This window comes from Perna viridis, chromosome 9 (genome assembly GCF_037379345.1).
Source record: "Perna viridis isolate PV_CMFRI_1.1 ecotype Kerala chromosome 9, ASM3737934v1, whole genome shotgun sequence".
Lineage (NCBI taxonomy): Eukaryota > Metazoa > Mollusca > Bivalvia > Mytilida > Mytilidae > Perna > Perna viridis.
In genome coordinates this window covers 38,477,209-38,502,331 of record NC_142453.1, presented here as the reverse complement: position 1 = coordinate 38,502,331, position 25,123 = coordinate 38,477,209, and the positions used below count along the sequence as shown (strand labels likewise).

At 33.0% G+C, this 25,123-nt stretch overlaps 1 protein-coding gene across 3 annotated transcripts in view; it reads right to left on the bottom strand.

Moving 5' to 3' along the window:
* Window positions 1-8,064, bottom strand: part of LOC148608398 (Fanconi anemia group J protein homolog) — a 56,882-nt gene extending 48,818 nt beyond the window's left edge. For 2 of the 3 annotated variants that reach the window (XM_088546361.1, XM_088546363.1), the window contains exons 1-5: window positions 8,004-8,064; window positions 5,623-5,736; window positions 5,164-5,275; window positions 4,171-4,209; window positions 660-722 (exon numbers count right to left, since the gene is read on the bottom strand). In XM_088546361.1, coding sequence (XP_088402487.1) covers window positions 660-722; window positions 4,171-4,209; window positions 5,164-5,275; window positions 5,623-5,718 — 310 coding nt within the window. In that variant the 5' untranslated portion in view covers window positions 5,719-5,736; window positions 8,004-8,064. The remainder of the gene's footprint in view (window positions 1-659; window positions 723-4,170; window positions 4,210-5,163; window positions 5,276-5,622; window positions 5,737-8,003) is intronic. The other variant, XM_088546362.1, reaches the window with a different exon arrangement.
* Between the last annotated feature and the right edge of the window lie 17,059 nt (window positions 8,065-25,123).

Sequence of the window (25,123 nt, the reverse complement as noted above, 5' to 3'; positions counted from 1 at the left end):
ACAGAACAAAATAGTGTTAGTTACATATAAAAATACAGTATGACCTTTCTCTCTCCTGTGTAAAACTGGAATAGATGACATGAAAGAATGGTGAAATAAATAAGATTTCAACACAGTTACTTACACAACATGAAAGAGTACTCAAGGGAAACAAGATTCTAGAGGAAATCAGAAGAATATAATCCAGAGACAAAGACCAGACATGAAAAACAGACAACCACAACAAAAGAACATAAAGTAACTAAAATAATACAAAGCAACAAAAGTAAATGAGCAATAAGACTTCACTAAAAACAGGGAGCATGGACCAGGTGCACCGATAGGGTAAGTGTCCTGTGCTCTTCTAGAAACACCATCTAAGTTGGTAATTCAAACAATCAAACAAATTCTCTCTGACTATAAAATAGTATACTGTTTAAATAAGGTTTTACTGGACCCATTACACAGTGTCTAAGTAAACAAGACAATTAATATTGCTCAAAATAATGATATTCTAGACCAAAGAAAACCAAGTTTAGTTTATTTTTCTTTCATGGGTGATCATAACATTAATAGATATTGTTGTAAATTCAGAACCCTGGTTGCATGTTTTGTTTTAGAAAAGCTGAAGCCCTGATTCTTGGCTAAAGAATGTAATTGAAAATTTATCCTAGTGTTACCTGAAATGAAATCTATATCATCATTCATAGCAGTTTTCTGTTTACAAGTACATTCTTTAGATCCTGAAAAAAAGCAATCAATTAACACTGATGATTCTTAATTCAATCAGTATGTGGTAATAAGTCAACCTCAATCAGTATGTGGTAATAAGTCAACCTCAATCAGTATGTGGTAATAAGTCAACCTCAATCAGTATGTGGTAATAAGTCAACCTCAATCAGTATGTGGTAACAAGTCAACCTCAATCAGTATGTGATAACAAGTCAATCTAAATCAGTATGTGGCAATAAGCCAATCTCAATCAGTATGTGGTAACAAGTAAATCTCAATATGTGGTAACAAGTCAATCTCAATCAGTATGTGGTAATAAGTAATTTTCTGTTGCTTTCAATTTGTACATGTACAATGTAAATATAATTTCAGGTGTCATTTGTTAATTTTGAATCAAAGATACTTTAAAGAATCTAACTATTGAGAATGCAAGACAAAAAAATATCAAGAAACCCAAAGGTATGATTTCAAGTTTTCTAACGAGGCTTGGCTGAGTCAGAAAACATAGAAATCCTACCCAAAGGTGTCAGTCGTAGCAGGTTCCTAATAAAACATTTTTATTGTAATGTTACACATGTTTCATATTACTGAAAGGTGAGATAAGGATATCCAACTCTGAAAAAAATAGGAATAAGCATGTCTCTTCAGTGAGAAATGTTGTTCTTATTCAAAATCAGTCTTAAATTCCTAGAGCCAATTTATTTAAAATGCATGAACAATGCATGTGCATTTATCATAGATGCCAACCCCTTTTTGATACAATCAGTAAAAAAGAACTGAATTGTCCCTAATTCAGCACTTTTGTCAGTAATCATCATAAAAATTTATATTGACATCTGGAATTTGTCTTGCCTTTGCCACTGTTTCATTCACTATTCGGAATCAATGAGATTTATTATAACCAAGATAAATAACACTCCTGAAACCTGAACACACTGCATGATCTGAATCCCTTCAATGCTTAATTCAATTGTCTCTGCAAAGCGTCTAAACGATTAGAATACATTTTCTAAATCATGAACGGCTCAGACTGGAAACGATTTAATTTCAGTTTATAATAGTTCATTAACCATAAGGCCCTATATTCTACCGAACATTCATAAAAATTAAAGACAAATGGTAATGGTTGGCATCTATGATTTAAAGGGAAAGACCACCTTTGCATTAAGTTAGGCTCTTATGATAAATTATACCCATGTAAACAAAAAATAAATAACCTTTAATGCAAACTGCGCTTTTATAGAATGCTCAAGGCTATGCAAAGTTTGAAATCCTTGAAATAAATGTGGATAGCCATCTTGCAGAACTCTCCTTTCTGAAGGAAGATCATAGCCAGATTTTATTGATTTTCACCAATTGCATCCAATTGGCTCATGACAATGGATCCAGAAACGGTAAAAAATGCTGGTCATGGACCGACAAATTTTGCAAATGACCGACGACAATTTTCCAATATCAGACATAAAAAAATTGACAACCCTTATACATTACAGTCTGCGTGGTTTTATTAGTTTATAAACATCCTGTTTACCAGTCTCCTAATTGTTCATTGGAAATTAATTGATGTGTGTGCCAATTATAGCCGATGTGAAGCCACCTCTGACTGTGATTTACCTGTAACTGATTAGTTGATTGCATAAATGAATTAGCGGTACAGGTGCAGCACCATTGCATATACGAATTAATTGAAGTAATTCAGAGAAACTTCATACATTTATTAATTAAGAAAAAATGATTGACAAGTCCACCATTTTCCCGCCAATCTTTCAGAGGTAACGAAAGCACATGGAACTGAAACTTTGAATCAGTCGTACATCTAGTTTGTAATTATTAATTCGTCGATTGAATCGTTTTAACACAGAAGTCAACAGACCATTTAAATCAATATACAAAATGTGTTCACGATTTTCTTTTATAAATAATCATCACTCAAAAGTATTCTGCTGTTTGCCTATGTGATGAAAAAGTCTGAGAGATACGATGTTTTGTTTACATGTTGGAACGTCCATGTGTGGTCAAAACCAAACTCATTCATTCGCTCTGCTATTTCATAAAAGATAGAGTATGTGATGAAATAACATACCTTCCAATATTTACCTTAAAATAACTACATAAAAAGTTTATTTTCTATCTGAGCATGTAAAAAGACTGACAAAAACATCAGCTGAAGTGTGATAAAATGTCCGGCATGAGCTGTCAAAATTTCCAGACCCTTGCTCGTGACGTCACTAAGTCGGTTTGGTACTGATACAAGTACTGCAAATAATATGTAAACAAAGAATATTCCGTAAATATTTCTACGATTCTGTTTATCTAATAACCAAAAGACCATGACTTGTCAAGCTTACGGTTGCACGAATGATAAAAAAGAAATGCTCTAAAAGGTTTTTTTACCTGCAACACAAACATTCTTCGAAAGTAGTCATAAGATTGTCCTCACAAATATTAGACATCTGGCTGCTAATCCTGTTAATCGTCAATAACGTCTGATATTTGCTTACATGTTGTGCCTCAATCTCTTTTATTTATTTTGGGTTGAAATATAGGGGAAAAGTCCCAAATTTGTGACTTCTTCAGACATCGTAATCAATTACCTATTTACTTTCACTTTACAAACCGACTTCGTGACGTCACAGTTCAACCAATCATGGTGCCGCCCATTGGCGCAGGAAATTCAAATTTCCGAATTATAAATCTTGATTAATTAATAAAGAAAAGGAAATTATTTGTTCAATTCAATTTTCATGAATATTTAACAGATTAGTTTCGATGTTTATGACTTGCACAATAACATGGTCTTCTCCTTTAAGAACAAAGTCTCACCTAGTGCCAAAGTATTTATAGATACAAAAGATAGTGAATATTTAACTAGCACCATTTGCGCATCAGTTTACATCACAACTGCAAGCATTTTCAAATTGACCTCTTAAAAATTTATCAATTTTTTTTCTATGTTACAAACAATGTCTTCTGTACAATGTATGTATGTACACAGCCCATTGTTAATATCAGCACATCAACATGGTTTTGGTAAAGTCAAATATCAGCTATAAACATGGCAACAGCACATTTTCACATGTCAAAATTAAAGCCCTCATTAGCAGGCAGTAGATGTTAAATTTCCACCTGCTACATCTTAATATTTGTAGCCTACATCACAAAATTTTAGAAGTTCATGTACAGGTAGTCATCTACTTTTGGATTTATGAATGACTACATCCGGAATACTAAAAGGCCTGAAAATGTAAGGAAACAGAAATCAGCTTTTAAAGCTACAAAGGAATATTACTTGTTTGTTAGTTCTGTGACATAATGCACACAATTTGTTGAGATAAAAGTGAAAGGTACAGGTCTTCTGAAGACAGATAAAATGACAGAAATTGAGAGACCAAATTTCTGGGTTCTTGAGTAGAGATAATTTTTACCTAGACATTGTATTTATAAATTAATGTATTATACCTGAAGCCTCCAAGTCTGCTTCTTCTTGTTGCTTCTTGTCTAGAAAACAGAAGGAAAAAAACTTAAATAATTATTTTAATAGGATTTCCGACATAAGTTTCATATCCTGATACCATGAAAACATAAATATATACAGTATTTTAGCTCATAGTAAACTTAACTTAGTTTGTAAAAAATTCTTTATAACTTGAGATGCAAGCCATTTAAACATGGAAAAAAAAGAAGACCTTAGAAGACATACATTAGATGATATATACATGTAAATTCTTATACATTTTTGTACAAGTAAATGCAAATGTAAATCCAAGACAAAATTTTGTGTAGTTAAAAAACAAAGCAGAAAATGACAAAGTTAGAATTCAGTATGTTAATACTGTGAAAGTACTATTATTCATGGGGTATCAATTTTCTTGGTTTTCGTGGGTAGGTCAAACCATGAAATTTGGTTCCAAACAAAGATTTCCATTGATGTGGATACCAAAAACCTCAAAACCACAAATTCAAGAATCCACGAAAATTAGTATCCACGAATTAAAGTCCTTTCACAGTACAAATAAAAATATTAAGTATTTCTCCGTCTAAGAATCGTATATAAGGTGTGGCACATGAAGGAAAAAAATGCAGATTTTAATGCATTAACCAATTATTTATACCTGACAACCATCAAAGTGTTTGTAAAATTTGCCTTTTTATTAAAGATATTGATAGGTCGAATTTAGTTGAAATTCATCCCAGAAAAATGGCGAAAAAATTTTTCTGCACTCTTTCCCTATATCAGCAGTCAGAAAATATCTATGTCACAGATGCTTCAGGATAAACTTAAATAGCTTATTGGTTGTTTTCTAGATATACTGAATATATTTTAGGCAAAAATGACTTAATTGGGAAAATGATGTGCCACCCAATGCCTGATTCTTACACGGAATGGTACTTAAAACAGTGAGTTATTCCATTTTAAGGTAAATCACATAAAAAATCTTTAAATAAACTCACTGTACTCTGCTGTTTGCCAGGCTAATGCTGAGCATAATAGAGCCAGACTTTTACCACTGCCAGTTGGGCTTTCTAACAAACAATTCTGTTTCTTTTCAAGTCCCTGTATTACCTGCATAAACATAACATGTATAGTTTCATTTTTGATCATGTTTTCATAGGTAACTTAAGTAGCCATACTTTTTAAAGACATTTAAGACAGTTTGTTTACTTTCAAGTTTCTATACTGTAATTAAAAAGACCTATTAAGTATTTTGTCAATGCATGTAAAAACTGAATAGGAAAGACCTACTGATAACTTCAAATCCAAATCCGAATTTAAATAATATGGTGTCATATTATGATGTCTTAAATAATTTGAGGACATAGATTCAGGTCTTCATGTACAATGTATCTGAATTGGACTATTCACTGATTTACAAAACAAAATTAATCAAACTAAAAGAAACATTTTTGTACCTTGTCCATAAAGCTGAACTGAGAAGGATAAGGCTTACATGGGAATACAACTTCTACACCTCTTATTTTTCTTCTATCTTCCATCATAGTGAGCATATTCACGAAATAAACAAACTGAAAAAAAACAAAAGTTACAAATGTAATTACATGTACATGTATGTATTAACACTATCACATATAATTATTCATGGGCTACCAATATTTGTGGTTTTTGTTGGTGATGCAGACAACCAAATCAAGAATCTAAAGAACAATAACCTCTATAGATGAAGTTCCAGCCTGTTACTACATGTATCTAAGTATCATACAGTCCTTAAATTGAAACCAGCCCACCAGCCAATGCTGGTAAAAATAATGGCAGGCTTGCAGAAATTTTGCTTCCAAGCCAATGTATCCTATATAAAATTCTTTTCAGACTAAGGGTAGGGGCTTGTTGTCTGAAATTTAGACAGCAAAGACTGAATTCATGGTGGTAACATCAATCTGCATCAAGAAAAACCCTTATTAGTTCAAACTGCAAACAATATGTTGATTGGCCTTAAATAGCCTCTAGGCTACCTGAAAGTTATAACATCAATTCCATAGACTAAAAGCAAGCACCGCGAAGCGGTGTGAGCTCTACTGTTATTACATGTAATTTCTAAATTTCCCTTCAGGTTCCAATATACTAACGAAAAAAAAGTCATGTCCCAGAAGTAACAAAAAGTGACTGTCCTTACAGAGAAAATTAATCATTTCCTTCTATCAAACAAATAAAAAAAAATATCGGTTAAGATTACGTTTCAGTAAAAATAAATTCATCTCTTCTGCTAGTTTTCAAGTCTTTTTCTATTTTATTTTACTTATTTAAAGAAGAGAATGTGATGCAGGGTTCTCAATAAGTTTTAAAGTAGCTGGAAGAAAATTAAAAGTAGGTGGCACCATTGAGGGATCTCATGCACGAACCGAGCGCTGAGTTGATTCTAAAACTCCCCACATACGGAATCCGTGATACGGAATCAGCACTGCATTTAAATAAAAAAACGGATCACATCCATTACAAAAGCGCCAAATTAACCACGATTAAAGTTTGTTTATTCTATAATACACCTGGTTTATTCGTTCTACTGATCACAACAAAACAGAATTAAGTTATCAAGGAAACTAATCTGCACTACAATAAACACCACGATCAAAGGTTTCTGACACAATTTTTTATGTATGAAACGTGAAATAACCAAACGTTTTTTTTAGCAACAAAATAGCCGGCGCAATGTCAAAGTAGATGATGAAATCGCCGGTCGCCAGCACTTACTGAGAACCCCGGTGATGTTTTTAAAAACTTTGGGAAACATGTGGGTGTATGTATGTGTATCCCTGATCTTCCACTGTTGCTGTTGTCAAGACAGAACCTAATCCGCCTTGGAAAAAAATATAACACTGATTGTATTATCAAATTCGAAGCATAGCTTTTCTAAGATAGGAAAGGCAATCATTGTCTTGTTTGCAGCTGTCAGTTGCGTCTGAACTTTGTTTACCTCACATGATATGTGTAAATTATTCCCACCATCCATGGAGAACTGTAATATTTCCGGTATCTATACAGATTGATCTGACCGGCCAAAACTGAAAAAAATGTTGCTAGGGAGGCTCTACAGGGTTAAAATTGTGAAGTATTGCAAAGAGCTATAAAGTTATAGACCATTTTGAAAGCAAAGGATCGGAGGAGGGGGTATGGGGGTTAGGATTTTGGAAAAATATATTTTTTCAAGTTACTCAATCATTAAAAAAAATCTCATTTAGCAAGGCAGATTTTCAAAAAAAAATATTGATTTTGCTTGCTGCTTTAATATAAGTAAGAATATTGCACTTGCAAAGTAAAATTTTCATTCACCCCCTCCCCCCCCCCTCCTGCAATGTCCTTCATGATTTTTACGAGTCTTGCAGACAGCACATCTATGATAAAGCTCACAGTGCTCGCAAATTTAGGCATTGCTTACTGGTATCAGTCTCGTAATTCTTGTGAGAGAAGTGATATTTGGTATGCTAAGAAATTTCTATCTTCTGCTAGAACCTGGCTTGGTTCCCGATTACTCTTTAACAATTATTGTGAAAGTGGCATTGGTAAACTCTGGTTTTTACCACTGTCCGTTTGGAAATTTTTAAAAATTGACAAAATCGCATGAAATTCAAGATCACAGCCCTGTGGTTGTGCAGAATGACTAAGTCACAGTGAGATTGTTGGTGTTACTTTAACGCCCGAGCAGCCATGCAGAATGAGAAAATACTTAGAAATTACAATATCATTGACAAATGTCGCAATTATTAAAAATATATTTTGGTTAGCGCACTGAAAAGCGGTGGGATTCAGTATCAGACAACATAAATAGTGCTGAAGTTACCTGTCAATGTACGTAGAAAGCCGGCCAGTGTTTCCCGCTCATTCAAAGTAAAAGTGAAAGTAGAAATTAACTGAAGACCACAAACCAAACAATTAAGTCCATACTACAACGTAAAGTTGAATATCTTTATACAAATGGATGAGATAATTTGTCGAAGAAACTACATTTATTGCGCCATATATATACATGTATACATATATTTGCTTATCTAAGTTGACAACTCCTCCCTTTTCAGTCGACATCAGTGGATGTGAAAAAAACAAAAATGGAGAATATTCCAAAAAATGTGTATAACTCGATCTCTTTGTTTCTGATACATATAATTTATGCGTAAACATGCAAAAAGGCCCTTTTTAGATTTTCTTTAACTTTACGAAGGTCTGCCTCAGTTTTTCTTTTCTATGCCACCCAATATGATTATTGTATATACATTAATCATAATGCGCTGTATATATATATATTTTGTGAAATACGAACACATACTTTAATGAAAAAATATGTTTCTGCATGACACGACTGAATTGATTCTTAGAAATACACCCACTCAATCTGTATGATTCAACACTTTTATTAAAGCTTTTGCAAAAAAAAATATTTTTAGATTTTGACTTAAAACATCTGAGAATTTAAATAAAAATATTTGACATTTTTTCGGCTTTTATTGAATTTTTTATTAAATGAGCAATTAAAAAAAATTAACTAGAATATTTTTGTTGGTCAATAGATTTTGAAGTAAATATTTCAGAAACATGCTACCTAATCACCTTTTTGCAACAGATAGACTTAATATATGTGCAAACGAGTCTTATACCACGGTGGATATCCGTTACGGATATTTTTCGGTCAATTTACGTTCCGTCATTTCTTTTTGCATAAGGAACGGACTTTATAGAAAGGCTATTTGGATTGTATGGCAAGCCAATCAAGACAAAAAGGATATTTCCTTAAAATAATGTATCACAAATTAATTCGGTCTTAGAAAATCTCATTTTATATTAGAAAACCGCCCTGTGCAGGTCAGGGTGTCAAAAGAATAGGCCTTCAGCAGCGCTAAGCTTGTCGTAAAAGGCGACTGAATAGTGCTCAGAACCCTAGCCGGGAGCTAGGGCGCTCTGCCCACAGAGCAACTGGGTTGTGTGTCCCAGGAGGTGGAATGGGGTACCCCTGTCGTGTTACATGATGGGGTTGTCAGGCTATAATACGGAAAACCTGACCGCAAACCATAGTGGTGCACCGTGTTGGGAAAGATGCCACGTTCTTCGCACGTTAAAGAATCCTACTGTGGTATTCTCCCGGGGTAGGAACCATAGAGCTCCGCCACAGGAGGCTAAATTGCCCGATCCTTCCCACCTCTCCCTATTTCCAGTGGCAATCAAAATTTGTCGACCCCATTGTCCTTGTGTCCCATCCCTTTTTCATTTCATCATCATTTCATGTTCATTTTATCAACAATTTCATGTTCATAGTCTGAATATAGCTGAAATATTGCTGCTCGGACGATAAACCCCAACAAACAAACAAACAAACATAATATTAAAAATTATATTTTAATATAAAGAATCATTTTCTAATATTAAAATTTTCATTTTTAATATTAATAAAAAAGAAGACAATAACATTACGGGCCATACAAATAATGTGGCTTGTGAAGCGGCCAAAAAAAAAAAATTCTCGGCTCAAGGTAAAACCCCCCTTCTCACCCCCACCTCCGCCGAATATCAAATGGTCCGTCCCTAAAAGTCCAGGATCAGATAGTGTAACTATTGAAGAGAATTAAGACCCGCAAGCAAACCGACAAAAAAGAGAACAAGAGTGCATTTTCTTTTCTTTACGTGCAATGATTTCTTCTTTACGTGATGCGGTTTCTTCTTTACGTGCTGTGGACAAAAATTTCATGATGACGTGTGACCCCGGAACTTTTCGATCCGGTGTAAACTTCAAATCAGTCCGTAAGAGGCAAAATAGACGTCACAGCGCCGTTTAGAACAGTGCTGAACGAAATATACTTGGGTAGTCTACCGAGTCACCCTAGAGTGTTTATTCTATAGTAAAAAAGTAGCTTATTTGTTATTTACGTTCAATATTATCACAATTGATACACCTGGGACTCTGTTAATGACTTATGGCGATTTTCGTAGTCAGAATATATTTTAAAATCACATTGTCTCTATAAATAATGAAAGAGAACTTTAACGTTAATAAATTACTGACTTGAACTATAATCGGGAGTGCAGAAATAACGATTATGGAAGTTTAATCATCTCCACTTAATATAACGAGAATGGATATGATGAATATGTCAAAGAGACATCAACCACATTAGGATGAAAAATTACAGCCCAAGGCCACCCATGGGTCTTCAATGAATAACAAGGAAACCCTCACACCACTGGACAGGCTGTAGCTGGTCCTCACACCACTGGGCAGGCTGTAGCTGGTCCCAAAAACAACAAGGAAACCCTCACACCACTGGGCAGGCTGTAGCTGGTCCAAACGACTAGGAAACCCTCACACCACTGGGCAGGCTGTAGCTGGTCCCAAATGACTAGGAAACCCTCAGACCACTGGGAAGGCTGTAGCTGGTCCAAAAACAACAAGAAAACCATCACACAAATGGGCAGGCTGTAGCTGGTCCCAAACGACTAGGAAACCCTCACACCACTGGGCAGGCTGTAGCTGGTCCCAAACGACTGGGAAACCCTCACACCACTGGGCAGGCTGTAGCTGGTCCTTACACCACTGGACAGGCTGTATCTGGTCCCAAAACAACATTATACACAGGTACAGCAAAAAAGTTGTCATTAACATAAGGTAAACTGAAAATGAAAATGAAACAAGACATACAGAAGCCAGAAATTCCTGACTTGGGTCAGGCCCAAAAAACACGGCGGGATTAAAGTACTTTGGCGTGATCACAACCACCCACCCACCCCTGATAAAAATGGCCACTGTGGAATAATGTTACACAATTGAACATACCTAAAATCAGTTCAAAAATGTATGTAATTATATATAATTGTAAAAACATAAGTAAAGAAACTGATTATACATTACACAAATGCGCCAACAAAGGACTATTAGCAGTTAACTGACAAAACAGTTTCCAGACTAGTATAAACCTACAATTAAGAATTTATGTCCTCATCGTATAAAATGTCAATCCTCAATTCTTCTGATGCGGGGTTGAGAACCACGATACGTAATCAGTCATACAATAAGGACACAATCCATGTTATGCCGAAAACTGCTTTTATATATAGTTTATATATAAAGACTCTATGAGCACGTATTAATCAGTAACAAGTACATCTATATTTGAAAATGAGTTACATGTATCGGTTGAAAAAAATTGTGAATGTTTTTACGCGCTTGTGATATCGTAAACCTTGATATAGTTATTTTTCACGGTTACTCAAAGATTTCTTTCGTTAAATCCGAAACATTGAACATTATACAAATACGAAGAACTCGAACCAATTGTGATATCTACACACCATATGACAATGACGAAGAGACCATGCCATCTAACACGGAGAGTTAACCATAGGGAATAAAAATTCATCCCTTTTATTGTAAATTACCATTCTTGATATGAACACTAAGATCAAGAAAAGAATATTCTTTATGATCAATATTTTTTTTATTCAAAGAAAGTTTTGCAGGATATATATATTTAGTACAACGTATAAAATATCCGCTTAATAGTATTAATCTCAGTAAAACATTTTTTGTGAATTAACTAAAAGTACTACAGAAACATATCTGTCTGAATTTAAACTCGTATGAAAAGACTAGAACGAACCTGAAATTCCCCTCTTTCACCACCAGACTCATTCGAATGAAATAAAAGTTGTAGTTCACATTGTAATTGTTATTTTAGAACAGGTTCATGTTGTAAAATTCTGAAAGGAGTTGGTAGTCTAGATCTTATTCGGGAAGACTGCGAATGCCTATTGCTTTTAAAAACATACACACAGATAAACTTGAAAATTAACCTTTTTAAAATATTGAGCAATTCTTAATATATTGTATTTTTTTTTTCATTGACAAAATCAGCTTTAAGTTTATAAGTTTTTGTAAGAACCAGGCAAAACGGAAAAATCAGAAACATCCATGTCAAAACCCCACCGATCTGACAAAATGATTTCACTCAAAGATGCTTTCTCTCTTTGAAAATACCATTATTTGATCTCTGCATCACTTTGCTCAGAAATTTTTCAATAGAATGTTATAAAAATGAGGCATTCGATAGAGTTATCTGCCCTTGAAATGTTCAATTTCAGTTCATTTTAAGTGAAATTATAGCTCAGTTTATCAAAATGATGTGGAAAATCTTAACTTTTTCCTTGATTCTGATGGTGCAAATAGCCAAATTAAACCATTAAAATGCTTTTTTTATACCATATTTCACCCACTGCCTGATTCTTGCAGATACTGACACTTAATACGGACTATTACCTCATTAAACCTGAGCTAGCGCTGCACTTTTTTACAAACAGACAAAAAATTGATTTTAATTCATCAAATATGGATCCTTTACAAGTAAACAAAATCCCTCTGGAGACATGCTAACCCTTGGTCAAATAATCTTTATAAAACCAGTGTTGTTAACTTGAAGTGCGTCAAGTTTATATTTTGATCATGTGAACAACGATAATTCCTGAAATTTAAAGGCAGATCTTTTCTTTTTCACTTTAGTTTTACACAATGCAGATTTTAGTTCAGGCACGATTACTACAAACAAATCACTGAGCACATAATACTATATAAGACAAAATATCAGTGGCTAACTTGATCACAAAAGCCCACTCCTGGAAATGATGATAATTATAAACATACACCCAATGTCAGAAAGCCTCCTAGTATCGTTACTTCAAATGATTTGAGTTAAGGATGCTACAAACACTTTTAGTCAGCCACACATCTTGACCTACCCTTAGAGATCGATGGCAACGAACGGAAAACCCCTCACTTAACTATACGACAAACCCTATGACGTCTCGTTACTTATCGTCAACTTTTCTTCCATGTGTGGCAACATCCCTCAGTTCCTACATCGAGTTTTCCTATCATAAATGATACGTTATGCCAGAGATTGCCGAAAGTACGTGGACTTTTTGTGCAGTGCTAGACTTATTACAATTAAGTTTCTGGAACAGGGTTATGTTGCTTCAGAATTAAAGCTATCACTACAAAAAAATTCATGGTGTTAATCATGAAATCGTTGATCGTTATAATGTATCCATTTGCACCACGAAAACCGATTTATTCTCCATGCATGTCATAGTTTCCCCTTTCGCCTACCCCGGGGGTCACATTATATGCGGGTGTTTCTACGAGAGCAGATGACACTTACCCAACGCTGGTTCACGCTCTTAGTTTTTAGTGAAGTTCGGGTTGCTCATTTACTTTTGTCATGCGTGTTACTTTAATTATTTCATTTTCTTAGATGTGTGTGTCTATTTTTTTCGTCTAGTCGTTATCCCTGATTGTATTTTTATTACCGTTTGATCGAATTTTGGTTCCGTCGATTTAACTTTCAATTATACAGTTAATTCGCAAACGTATATACTTTACGTATTTACGTAGAAACATATATTGAAATCATGTACCTCAAAAATTGATTATTGGATGTTTCATAAAACCAATTGATAGCGGTTACACGAGACTGTATCGGAGTTTTGTTTATAAATGTTTATATTCACTACTGTGTTAAATATTGCCTTGTTCGCTATTTCATTTCTCATTTTCCCTAATATATGATTTTATATAACTTTTTGTGAATTTACAAATGGTTACTTCAATGGTGCCAAATTTCTGTTAATTTTCTCTATGATGTTTATTTTGGCCATTTGTTCTGCAGTTGATCATCCACCTTTTTTTAATTGTTTAATCTAGATCTCTGTTTTGGTGTATTAGCTAGTCACCAACCAAAGAATATAACGACGACCTGAGTAAACAGAAGAATTTGAATACTCCTTTCAGTACATGGGAACACAGAAATAATATAGGCTATAAAATTTCTGGTCGAAGTGTTAGTCGCCAGTAAGGAATCAAAGAGTCAGAAATCAAGCGTCATTATAACCCAATTTGTGTAAAATAAAATACTATCGATGTCATTCTTCCTTATACACTTTGTAGGAGAAACGTTTACTTAAATTACACATAAATCTATAATATTTTGTCAGTAAAGTAGAAATTAAGCACGGCACGAGCCAGTGTTGTTTATTTTGTCCTTAAGATGTCTCAAGTCTGTCTCGTCAAGCTCTCATCTCAACGTTTACGCCTTTTCAAGAGGCTTTTTGAGGACAACATAAGTGAGAAGAGGGCGCGATGTGTACATATCATGTCATTTAAACCCTCGTTAAATTTTTAACTTAAAGGAAAGCATGTTTGCAGTGCACACTCAGACGACGGAGTGAATTTATAGTCATATCCCATGCAGTTTTTATTGATCATTTTACAACTCTATATACAAGTTAAGCCATTGGGATATATAAAAGACGTATTTCGAAGACTCCATTTCTATACTTTAATCAAAGATACAGCATAACGATGATACAAAATTTGAGTTTGCATTGTTTTTAAACTAATACTTGTATACTTATATGTATCCAAAAAAATATCACAGTTTTGATTGTGGTTTTGGAACGTCATATTTAACTTATCATTACAATAGGCATATTTCTTCGTTGATATTAGATACTTCTACTACGCCTTACTCCAAACACCAACCTAATAATAGTCAGGCTGTGAAAATAATACTTTTTTCATATCAAATATTTTTAAATATCATTATAATTGATTACATTTTGTATTGAAGAAAAACAGAACAAAATAATAATAATAATAATAGGTGATTATAATTGTACTAATAAATTTTATTTTTGATAATAAAGAATCAAGATCTCAGCTGCAGAATTAAACTTAGTGTGAGACCCACATATACATTATCCACAATGTGAACATTATATCACCCAAGACATTTTCTATAAAAAAAAAAAAACCTGATGAAATGTTACAAAGTAGCTTCTTTTTAAAGAGCCATCTTAATACGCTCTTCAATACATGCGATTAAAAAATATATTTAAAATTCCAGCAGAATTATTTTTTGTTATGTTTTGTTTCACTGCAATGTAATAATTCACAAGTATAAGTGCCTCGTATCTTTTTTTTTAATTCACGAGTTATCTTTCTTTGTGCGTGAATTCTTTAATGTACATAAGTTCTGGTTTTATTTTGAAAACGCTTCCAATTCGTCAAAATTGAAAAATAACTAAGGCAATGAATTTCTGAGGAATGTATTGCATAAGAATAACCTAGCCAAATAGTAAATATTTTTAGATGTGGATTAAAATGGAGAACTTATTTCTTTTTCTTGTCCCTTACCCACCTCCTTATTTTAAGTAAATAAAATGATTATTACACAAACTTTCATTATTACAAAATACGAAAAAGAAACTACGATTAAAATAAAAAAAAAAACACACACACACACAAAATCTAATTTGATAAGAGACAAAACACAACTTTTAGCACGTATGTAACATCATTATATTAAAAAAAGAAATGCGTTTATTGAATTAAACATTTACTGCATTGTGTTTATATTACCCTCAAATTATCGTCTGAATAAAGCTGAAATATTGCTGCTCGGACGTTAAACCCCAACAAACAAACATCAAATGGCGGTATGCAAACACCTTTATCAAATTTCACTTATCTAACAAAACTTTGATTTTAATTTTTTTTCAATGCAAATAAAGCAAAAACTGCGAAATATTATTTCACACAACTATACATGCCCTATATGTTATATTTCATTCATAAAACGTTGTATCTATTAGATCTACCGACCTTGTCAAGTGTCAGAGAAAAGTTACATTGTAGCATAGAAAGAAATATCTCATTCAAGAAACTGTATATTAACTCTGATGAAACCAATTTTATTTCACGGCCAAAAAATTCCGATTAAATTATTTTATTTTATGTCACGTTAGTGATGTTATCACCACCCCATTCATAAACAGAAAGACACTTTTGCTTTCAATTTAACAAATCAAATAAAATGGATTTTAATATGAAAATATGGAATAAAGAAAGTTCTCTATCATATCAAGGTTAATGTCCAATGGTGACGGTTCGTCGATCGTTTACTGGGGATGGTTTGGCAGTTACAATGTCATTCTTACAATGTCTTGAATGACAATTTTAAAATTCTATATATGGCTAATTTAAAACAATAAAAATCATTATAATTACATATTTCATGTTAAGTACATTCTCTTACAAATCTGGAGGCCAACAAACATTTGGTTCTGAGGCAATGCAAATTCCTATTCAATTAGTTTGTTAATAATAATAATAATAATAATTTTAAATAAAACTTACATTTATTATAAAAATTATTGTTATAATTATTATCATAATAATATTATTATTATTGTAATAAGCACAAAATAAACCTTCCCGAAAAAAAGAAGTTTTTCAATAAAATATAACTTAAGCAGTATTTAAAGAGAATAAATCAAAAACAGAAAACACAACTTTGTACAATGGTTCAATGTACAGTGCACACATCAGTAACCAAATTCACTACTTTTTACTTTTCCATAAACATATAGCTGAATAACAGAAGAATTGGTGTTAAACTCTAATTCACTCCAAAGTAAATTCAATAGAAATGAATTAGTACATATATATTTATATTTGTTATCCACACGTTCGGAAGAAAGAAAAATGTATTATCATATTATATTTTTTTCTTTATTCAATGTATTTTTTGTGTTTGTTTTCCTCGCCTGTTCTTTGTCCCTGGACTGCATTTCTTTTATTCCGCTATAATCTTGGTCCCCTTGATTACTCTTATAATATGTAAGTAACATAATTGCAAATAGGAACCCCGATAGAAGCTTGTTTAAGGTCAGTCTCGTGATTTCAGTTAAACATATTATAGCTATAAATCAACAATAAAATCTATAACATAGTTTTAGTTAATCATTTGCTTTTGTTACTTTATATGTCTTGTTATACTTACTTTATGTTCTTTGTTGTGTATGACTGTTTTCCGTGTCTGGTCTTTATCCCTGGATTACATTCTTTTGATTACCGCAAGAATCTTAGTTCCCTTGATTACTTTTGAACAGTATAAAAAGTTTATAAAAAAGGAGTGCGTTTTAAAAGTCAATGAAAGAAACATCATAATCCTCAAGAAAAAAGGAACTAAACAAAAATGTAAAAATGTGTATCTTCCCGTTTCAATTTCTTTGTCAAATGAATATATATGCTAGTAATTTTATTTGTCGCAATGTTGTTTAGGACGTAGTGGATTTTAAACATGCTATTATTAACATTCGTCTTTATTATTTGTATCATATATTTGCATATCATGTATTTCTTTGTTTGAAATGAAATGATATATATTTTAACTAAACATCCTATGTAAAATAAATGTCAAATTATTTTTGACTTTGTAAAAATAAGTTTGAGAAAAAAAACCAGTTTATATTCCAACTTAAGCAAACGATTGAAAAGGGTCACAAGCAATAAGTTGTCATTTCAACTATATGACATTATTAAGCAGAAATCGGTTTCCATTGGTTACGGTTTAAATTGACGGTACCACAGAAGCTGACTTAGGAATCTATTAAAATAAGAATTTTGACAGATTTTTGTAGAAAATGTACAGCTCCGCTTCTATCACTCATACGCAGCACCATACTGTAATGTTCCCGCCATCTGAAACTGTTGTAAATGACAAGCGATACTCATCTCCGGTACCCATCTATCTCTTACTACCGTCAAGAGATATTGCCGAATGACAATATCTACCGGTCTATCTCTTGCTAGCAGCGTCAAGAAGTATTGTCGAGAAGTTGCATATCACAAGTCAATGTTCCTGTAACTATCGACTTGAAATGGCATTAATTACAGAAATGTGTCGGTTTTACTTTAAAATAGTTGCAGTTACTGTTCTGGCTTGCTACATTTGTCTGTACATCGCCATCATGGCGGGAATCTCGACAGACGAACCGAATGCCCCTACTGTAAATAGCATTAATGGCACAACGCAAGCAATGGCAGTAGTTCATGTAATTCATTTGGATTTTTGTAGCTTTACAACAGTCTGATTGGTTCTAAAATACAACATTGAAACCAAACAGTTTAAAGACAGTGAACAATATTGAACTTGTTTCAGTTTTAGTTGTGAGTTGTTTCAAAAGTGATGCAGGATTCATAAAGCATTAAATTTGATGTTTTTGTTCGGATAGGGCTATTGGATCATGAACACGTTTACATGTCGTTTTACTAATAATTATGTATGGTACTTGTGATTTGATTTTTCTTGCTTTGTTCAGTTCGGGTTCTTCCTAATTTAAGATAAAAATATTCCTTTTTTCTAATATACCTGCAATCCTTACACAGATCATATAAACACCTAAAATGGCGTTAATAGAGACCTGCAATATCAGCGATATATTGCCGCTCACTACTATATTAAGGAAAGTATTTTAACTGTGATGCTTTACGTGGACCAAAACTGTAATTTACAGTTATAACGTTGTAAAGCTTATTGTGTGCTAAATCGGAGTTTTTTCTTGAATACTAGTACTATATAAGATGACGCTATTGTATTCCAACTGTGAGTTTCCCCCAGAGTTTGTGGCCTTTATCTGATAATTTTGTGAGTATGCGTTGTTCATCTTGGCTTTGTTCACCGAGTTACTCATTTAGGAATTCGTAACTTAGTTGCTGTTGTAAAGTGTTTATCGAGTTGCTCCTCCTTTTTGTGATAAATTTTGAATGTATGCATTGTTCATCTTAAGTTTGTTCACCGAGTTGCTCATTGAGGAATTGATAAGTAAGTTGCTCTTGTAAGATATTTATTGAGTTGCTCAGCCATGGTTCGGTCATTGACTTGCTCTTCCAGGGTTTATTTATCGAGTTGTTCGTCCAAAGTTTGTTTATCGAGTTGTTCCTCCAGGATTTGCTCATTGAAGAATTGGTAACTAAGTTGCTCTTGCAAGATGTTTATTGAGCTGCTCCTCCAAGATTTGTTTATTGACTTTCTTCTCTATGACTAGTTTTGTCCTCTTATTTGGATATCGTTACAGTATTTACGTTCCTTAATTTGCTATATTTTTGAAAGATACAAATTGATATTGCAGCGGGCTATTGCATAAGAAACAAACTTATATGAAAGGAAAAAATAATGCATAGTAAACCATTTAAAAGACTAAATAAGATAAATTTTATTATATTTTGTATGATAAGTTTCTGTTTATTTGCTACAATTGTTTATTTTATAAGCATTATGTTACTTGATTCTATCCAATTTCAATGTGATGTTGAAATAATCCCTACATAATATACAGTATAGACACATCTGGTTCGTGCTTTCTTTATGGATTCCTAACTCCACAACAATCAATACAAACAATGTTACATAGCTGGATCTGCAAAATGTACCACCAAACCTCTCAAAACTTTTAACTTCTATACTCACAGCTGTCAGAGGGGGTCTCCAGTCCTACCACAATACCCCTTACTCTCGTAGTGGTATTATTTCAATGTAGATCGTGAAAAATTCGAAAGATCTCCGGGAAACCCTCAATTCAAGATTATTATCAGAATACAATAACATTAGAATCTATGATCTAACATATTCCTTCACTCTTGTTAGGCTGAATTTATAGCTGTTCTGATCCGAAAGAAAGAACTTCGTTTTGCTAGATTTTTTAATTTCAGTTTCCGTAATATAGACGAAATATCATCGTTAAACAATTTTAGTTTCGGGGATTTGATAAATAACACCTACCTCAAAGAACTTGACATAATGGATACTATAGAAATTGTGATGTCAGCCTCATATCTTGACACACACTAAGAGATAGATGGTAAAGGAAAACTATTGACCAAACTATCCGACAAACGCGATGACTTTTCATTCCGTATTGTAAAAATTCCTTTCACCTTCAGCAACATCCCTCCAACACCTGCGTATGAAGTTTTCATACCGTACTCATACGTTATGCCAGAGCTTGTCGTAACTTCGCAGACTTTTTGTATCGCGCCAGACTTCTTACAAATATGCTTCTGAAACAGGGTTATGTTGCTACAAGACTGCAGTTAAGAACTCGTAGATCGTTACGGTGTATCCATCTGCACCATGAAAACTGATTTGTTCAACTTGTCATAGTTTTCCTTTCCTCTTTCGTCTACCCTAGACTTGACTTTTATGAGCAACTCGGCGGGTTTTTTTTTCTAGAGAATCAGAGGACGTTTACCCTACTAGTGGATCTGGTCCATGCTACAAGTCCGAGTTGCTTATTTACTTTTGCTACTTTGTATGTACTATTTTGGTTATTTTAGTTCAGTTCAAATTTGATTTTTTTAATTTCAGTTCTATGTCTGCTTTTATCCGGTAGCTGTGTCTGAAAAACGGTTTCTGTCTCAGTTTTTTTTTATTCCATGCCATCGAAATAATTGAATCTAAACAGGTATTATTGTCTTAATTTTACTTAGATTTGTGGTTTCGATACCAATATATATGAAGATACTGATCAAGCAGACCTGTTTTTTCACACGCTCTCTCGAAGGAAACCAAACAAAAATACATGAAAAGTGTACTAGTAATTGCGATAGTGGGAGGCATTCGTTTTACTGTTCAAACAAAGACAAGTTATGACCATTTATTGTGGCACCGTGACAGCTTTTAATGGTAGTTGACCACTAGATAGTTTCGTAGGTAGGTAACAAATTTGATCATTATATTTATATATTTAGCGGGCGTTTATGCCGGTATAAATGTCTGGATAGATTTGGACACTGGCTACCTTAATTTATATTATCGGTATCATCTATAACAGCATATATACTACAAAGAAAGATGAATCGTGAGTCAGATTATCTTTAAGCAGAGGTAAGGGGAAACTGCTGGCAGAATGTATCAGATGAAATCATATTAAAGCATACACTGACAATTAAAGTACATTACTTCAAAGTTTGATTAATAGTATGATTGTTATTATGTACTTGACAATCTGGACTATGGGAATTACAATCGCATTCAATAAACTTAACTCATATTTAGTTAACATTCAAATGGTCGCCATTTTTTATATGTTTTTTTAATTAAAAAAATCATGATTAAAAATATGAATTCTGAAGGAAAAAATATATACATTGTGTTATAGTAAAATTGCAATTTATTTTCAAGTTCACCCACTAACATTGTTTTCGAAGATTTATATCAAAAACATTTTGCTGGATTTATATGACAACAGACGCCTGCATTTACTTATTGTCTATGAAATGACCAACTTTGTTTATACTGTAAGTAAATATTGTAATAATCAAACATTGTCACAGTGCAAATGACCATGTCTACTATAATATGTCACAATATATATAACAATCCATATTCCTTACTGTGCTTGGCAGTTTGAAACATTTCATTTGTTGTAATAAAGAACTTTGTTTCATTTATTATTTATCATATCCGCTAATGGCAATTTGTGTATGCGAAGATATTTTGTCTAAACTTATTAGTGGATTACTGTTCTACCAAATCTAAAAGTTATTGCCTTTGTACTAAGAAATGATGATCATTCATTTGAATAGAAGTCGTAAATCTATGTACACAACAACTAATCGTTAGAACCAAAATTCAAATTGTGTCCTTAAGTAAAATATACATGCACCATGGGAGTCAATCTGTAATATTAGCATCACTACTTGACAGTGAAAGTACTAAACTGCCTTCTTTTTCCTCTATGCAAATTTATCATGTTTAATCTTTATAAGAGAAATTCTTCTCCTAGAGTAATTGTGGAAGATGCATATGTGTACATGCATTCTCACTTGTTTGAAGAAAATAAATTTATCTCTTATGAACCTAACAATTCGAGAAATACTTCAAACTTAGAAAGAAAAAAGATACCATGACATCCATGAGGTAGAATTTTTATATAACCAGGGCCGTAATACCCTTTTGTTTGGGTTGCCTGTATATAGTCTTACTGTATATGCTGGTTATTTAAATTGTACATTATCAACTTTCCTTCCGTTCGAATTGCCAAAAAAAAAACAACATCCAAGATGCTTCATGAATAGGTATTATTTTCTAATTTAGAGTAGTTACATAGAGAAAGTAAAAAACAAAATAAGTATAACGAGTAAAAAATCTCAGCATGGAGAGACTGATACGTTAGTTCATCAGAATGACTATAAAGACTATAGTAACCCTTATTTAAAAATTACTACCAAAGCAGTGAGACATTACTGCACATTCAATGATTGGTTATATAAAACAAAACGTTACACAGCAGAAAAAAACGATTGGACATCTTTGAACGTGACAGCAACACGAACACCAAAAGGTCAACACAAAGAAAGCAAACCGAAAAACACGAAGGACTCCAAAAATTACAGAAAACGAAGAGCACACATAAACATGCCCAAACACCGTGTTGAATTCAGGTGTCGGGAAGGGTGAGAAATTCCGGCTTCCTGCAAGACATCCGCCATGCTTTTCGTTGAAGATTTAGTCAGATGAGAAGAAATGGCATATATGATATTTATGATAGTTGAATAATAATGGTAAGATCGGAAACGGATATTTCATATTGATTATATAAAAAGGTGTCCATAAATAATGTAAAACGCTACATGATCGAATTTTCAAAGCTGTAACACTCATACGTACGCAAGGTTGATGATGAATTAATTTAAAAAATGATAACATATATAGAAAAGGTTACTCAGCAGTAAATACAACGTTTTAAGACAAAAAAGACCAACAAACATCTTACGAAATACTGGGTGGACGTTTTATTTTGGACGTAACGACTTCTCATAAAAGGTCTAACTTTACAGGGAAATTCGTGGGAGGCAGTGAGAACAGTTATAGATATGGCGACGTTTTATCATGGACTTGCAATTGGTCATTTATGGTGGCATTGTGACAGTTTTAAATGGTCATAATTTACACGATTATTACTTATGTTGTAAATAAATTTGGTCATTTATAAGAAAATTAGCAAACTTAGGCGTCTTCGATGGTATAAATGTCGAACCATGTTTGGATCATACACAACATATACACATGTTAGGAAAAATGCTTTTTTCTCTAAATTTAAGAAAGCTTTTTAGTGACGGTCATTCACTTAATATTTCATAATGAGCTTTTCACATTTCATTAACCGTATATGTCTTCAATAAGAGGCTAAGATTATTTTTCAAGTACTTATTACACCATATTTGCAAATTTTGATTTTGTACGATTTCAACGATTTCAACTTTTTTTTAATATAGATGTAAAGAACACAATTTTATTAATTTTTCACGCATTATTCATTAAACCTGTATGTCTTTTCTTTAGCCGGTTTTATAAACATGAAAAAGGAGATGATTTTAAAATAAAATAGGGGCATGATTGGGTTATTCGAAACGTCATATAAGACGTAAAAACGGGACAAGTAAAGCCATCTTAATGTAAATTATTCACTGTCATTTGTTAACAGCCATCTTAATGCAAATAGCAAACGAATCAATATACAGTAATTGAGAGTCATTTTATATATTCAAAAACAAATTGCCTTTAAACTAAAACAATAAAAAGACAAAAAAAGAAAAAACACAAGCAAACATCCAATTTTATGTTTCACACCTTCATAAATCAGGATTAGTTGTCGAAATTATAGAATTGATGAGCGTTTCTCCGATTGGACCCGACAAGTCTACCAAGCCCTGGGCATGACTGACAAATGTACTGAAACACACTGCCGAAAAGGCGGGTCAGCCAGTACATTATTGGAAGTGCCGCGAAAAAATGGCAGATTGCGTACTATAATAAGTATATAATGTCCCTACTTGTCAAGTGAAAAGTTTTGACACTTGACACTGTATATCTCAGTAAGGCGTTAAACTACACATTTTTGCCAGTATAAAACACCTTGTCACCAGTAAAAACATACCAAATAACGAATCGTATCTTAGAAGGTCACTGTTCGAGGCGTAATATTTCCATGTTTTTCCTGTTAAACGTCCTGGTAAAGACGTGTACACGGATATGAACATGGAATTCAGAAATATTTCGTTGTTTTACATGGTTCTACACCTGCTTAAATATACTGGTATTTCTGTCAGTCTTTACTGCAAGGTCTCATTTGACTAATGCTAACCATATTATGAGAAACATTCAATAATAATGAATCAAAGGTTTCTTGAATTATTAATAAATGTTTGAAAAAAAGTGGCGTTAATCTTCTGTTCATGTATGAGTGAAAAAAGTGAAATAAGATATGCATACGTTCAGAACAAAAATACCAGAAAAAAACTGAAATACTCTAAAACAAAATTGGTCGCCTTGAATACAAATGAGATACAAAAACATGCTACTACAAAAACACCTTATATTAAACAAATTTAAGATTTTCGAAACAATTAACTTGATAACTATATACACGCAAGAATAAAAGCGAAAGCATTGATATTGATTGAGAACGTACATTTGAAAATTTTGTCGTTGAATATAATTAGTTACCCTTTAGATCAAAGACTATTTGTGTAAAATTTCACGTGGATAATTCTTATGAAGATTTGAGAATTTTGTTCATAAGTGAGAGAAGGAGAGGATATGGAACGGATTATTTCGCTCGGTTGTACAAAGTCCTATTATTTCCATGGGGACCAAAAACACTGCAATTTGTAGACTACCCATATTCCCAAAATCATCATCAACACTTCCAAAAACTATCTTTATAACGCTATGTTACAAAAACAGGACTCACATAGGATGTCATAATTTTTTGTGTCATCTTCGTCTTTGATAATCATAAGAACTATGATGTATTTAAATACAATTGAAAGTTCAGTGTACGTGCATTGATCTTCCAAAGGTCATCTGCCATATGAAATCAGCTATTTCTGTTCTTTTAAACCCTATATCTTTCTATTACTACGATTATGAAATGCTTATATTTTGAGTAGTGCTAATATGATTGATGTGTATTGACTAAATGTACTTACTATATATCAATTTTACACTTCCAGCTCTTTACATTGACCGTGTACAAATATTCTTTTTATATGAATTTCGTTGGACAAACGAACACTAA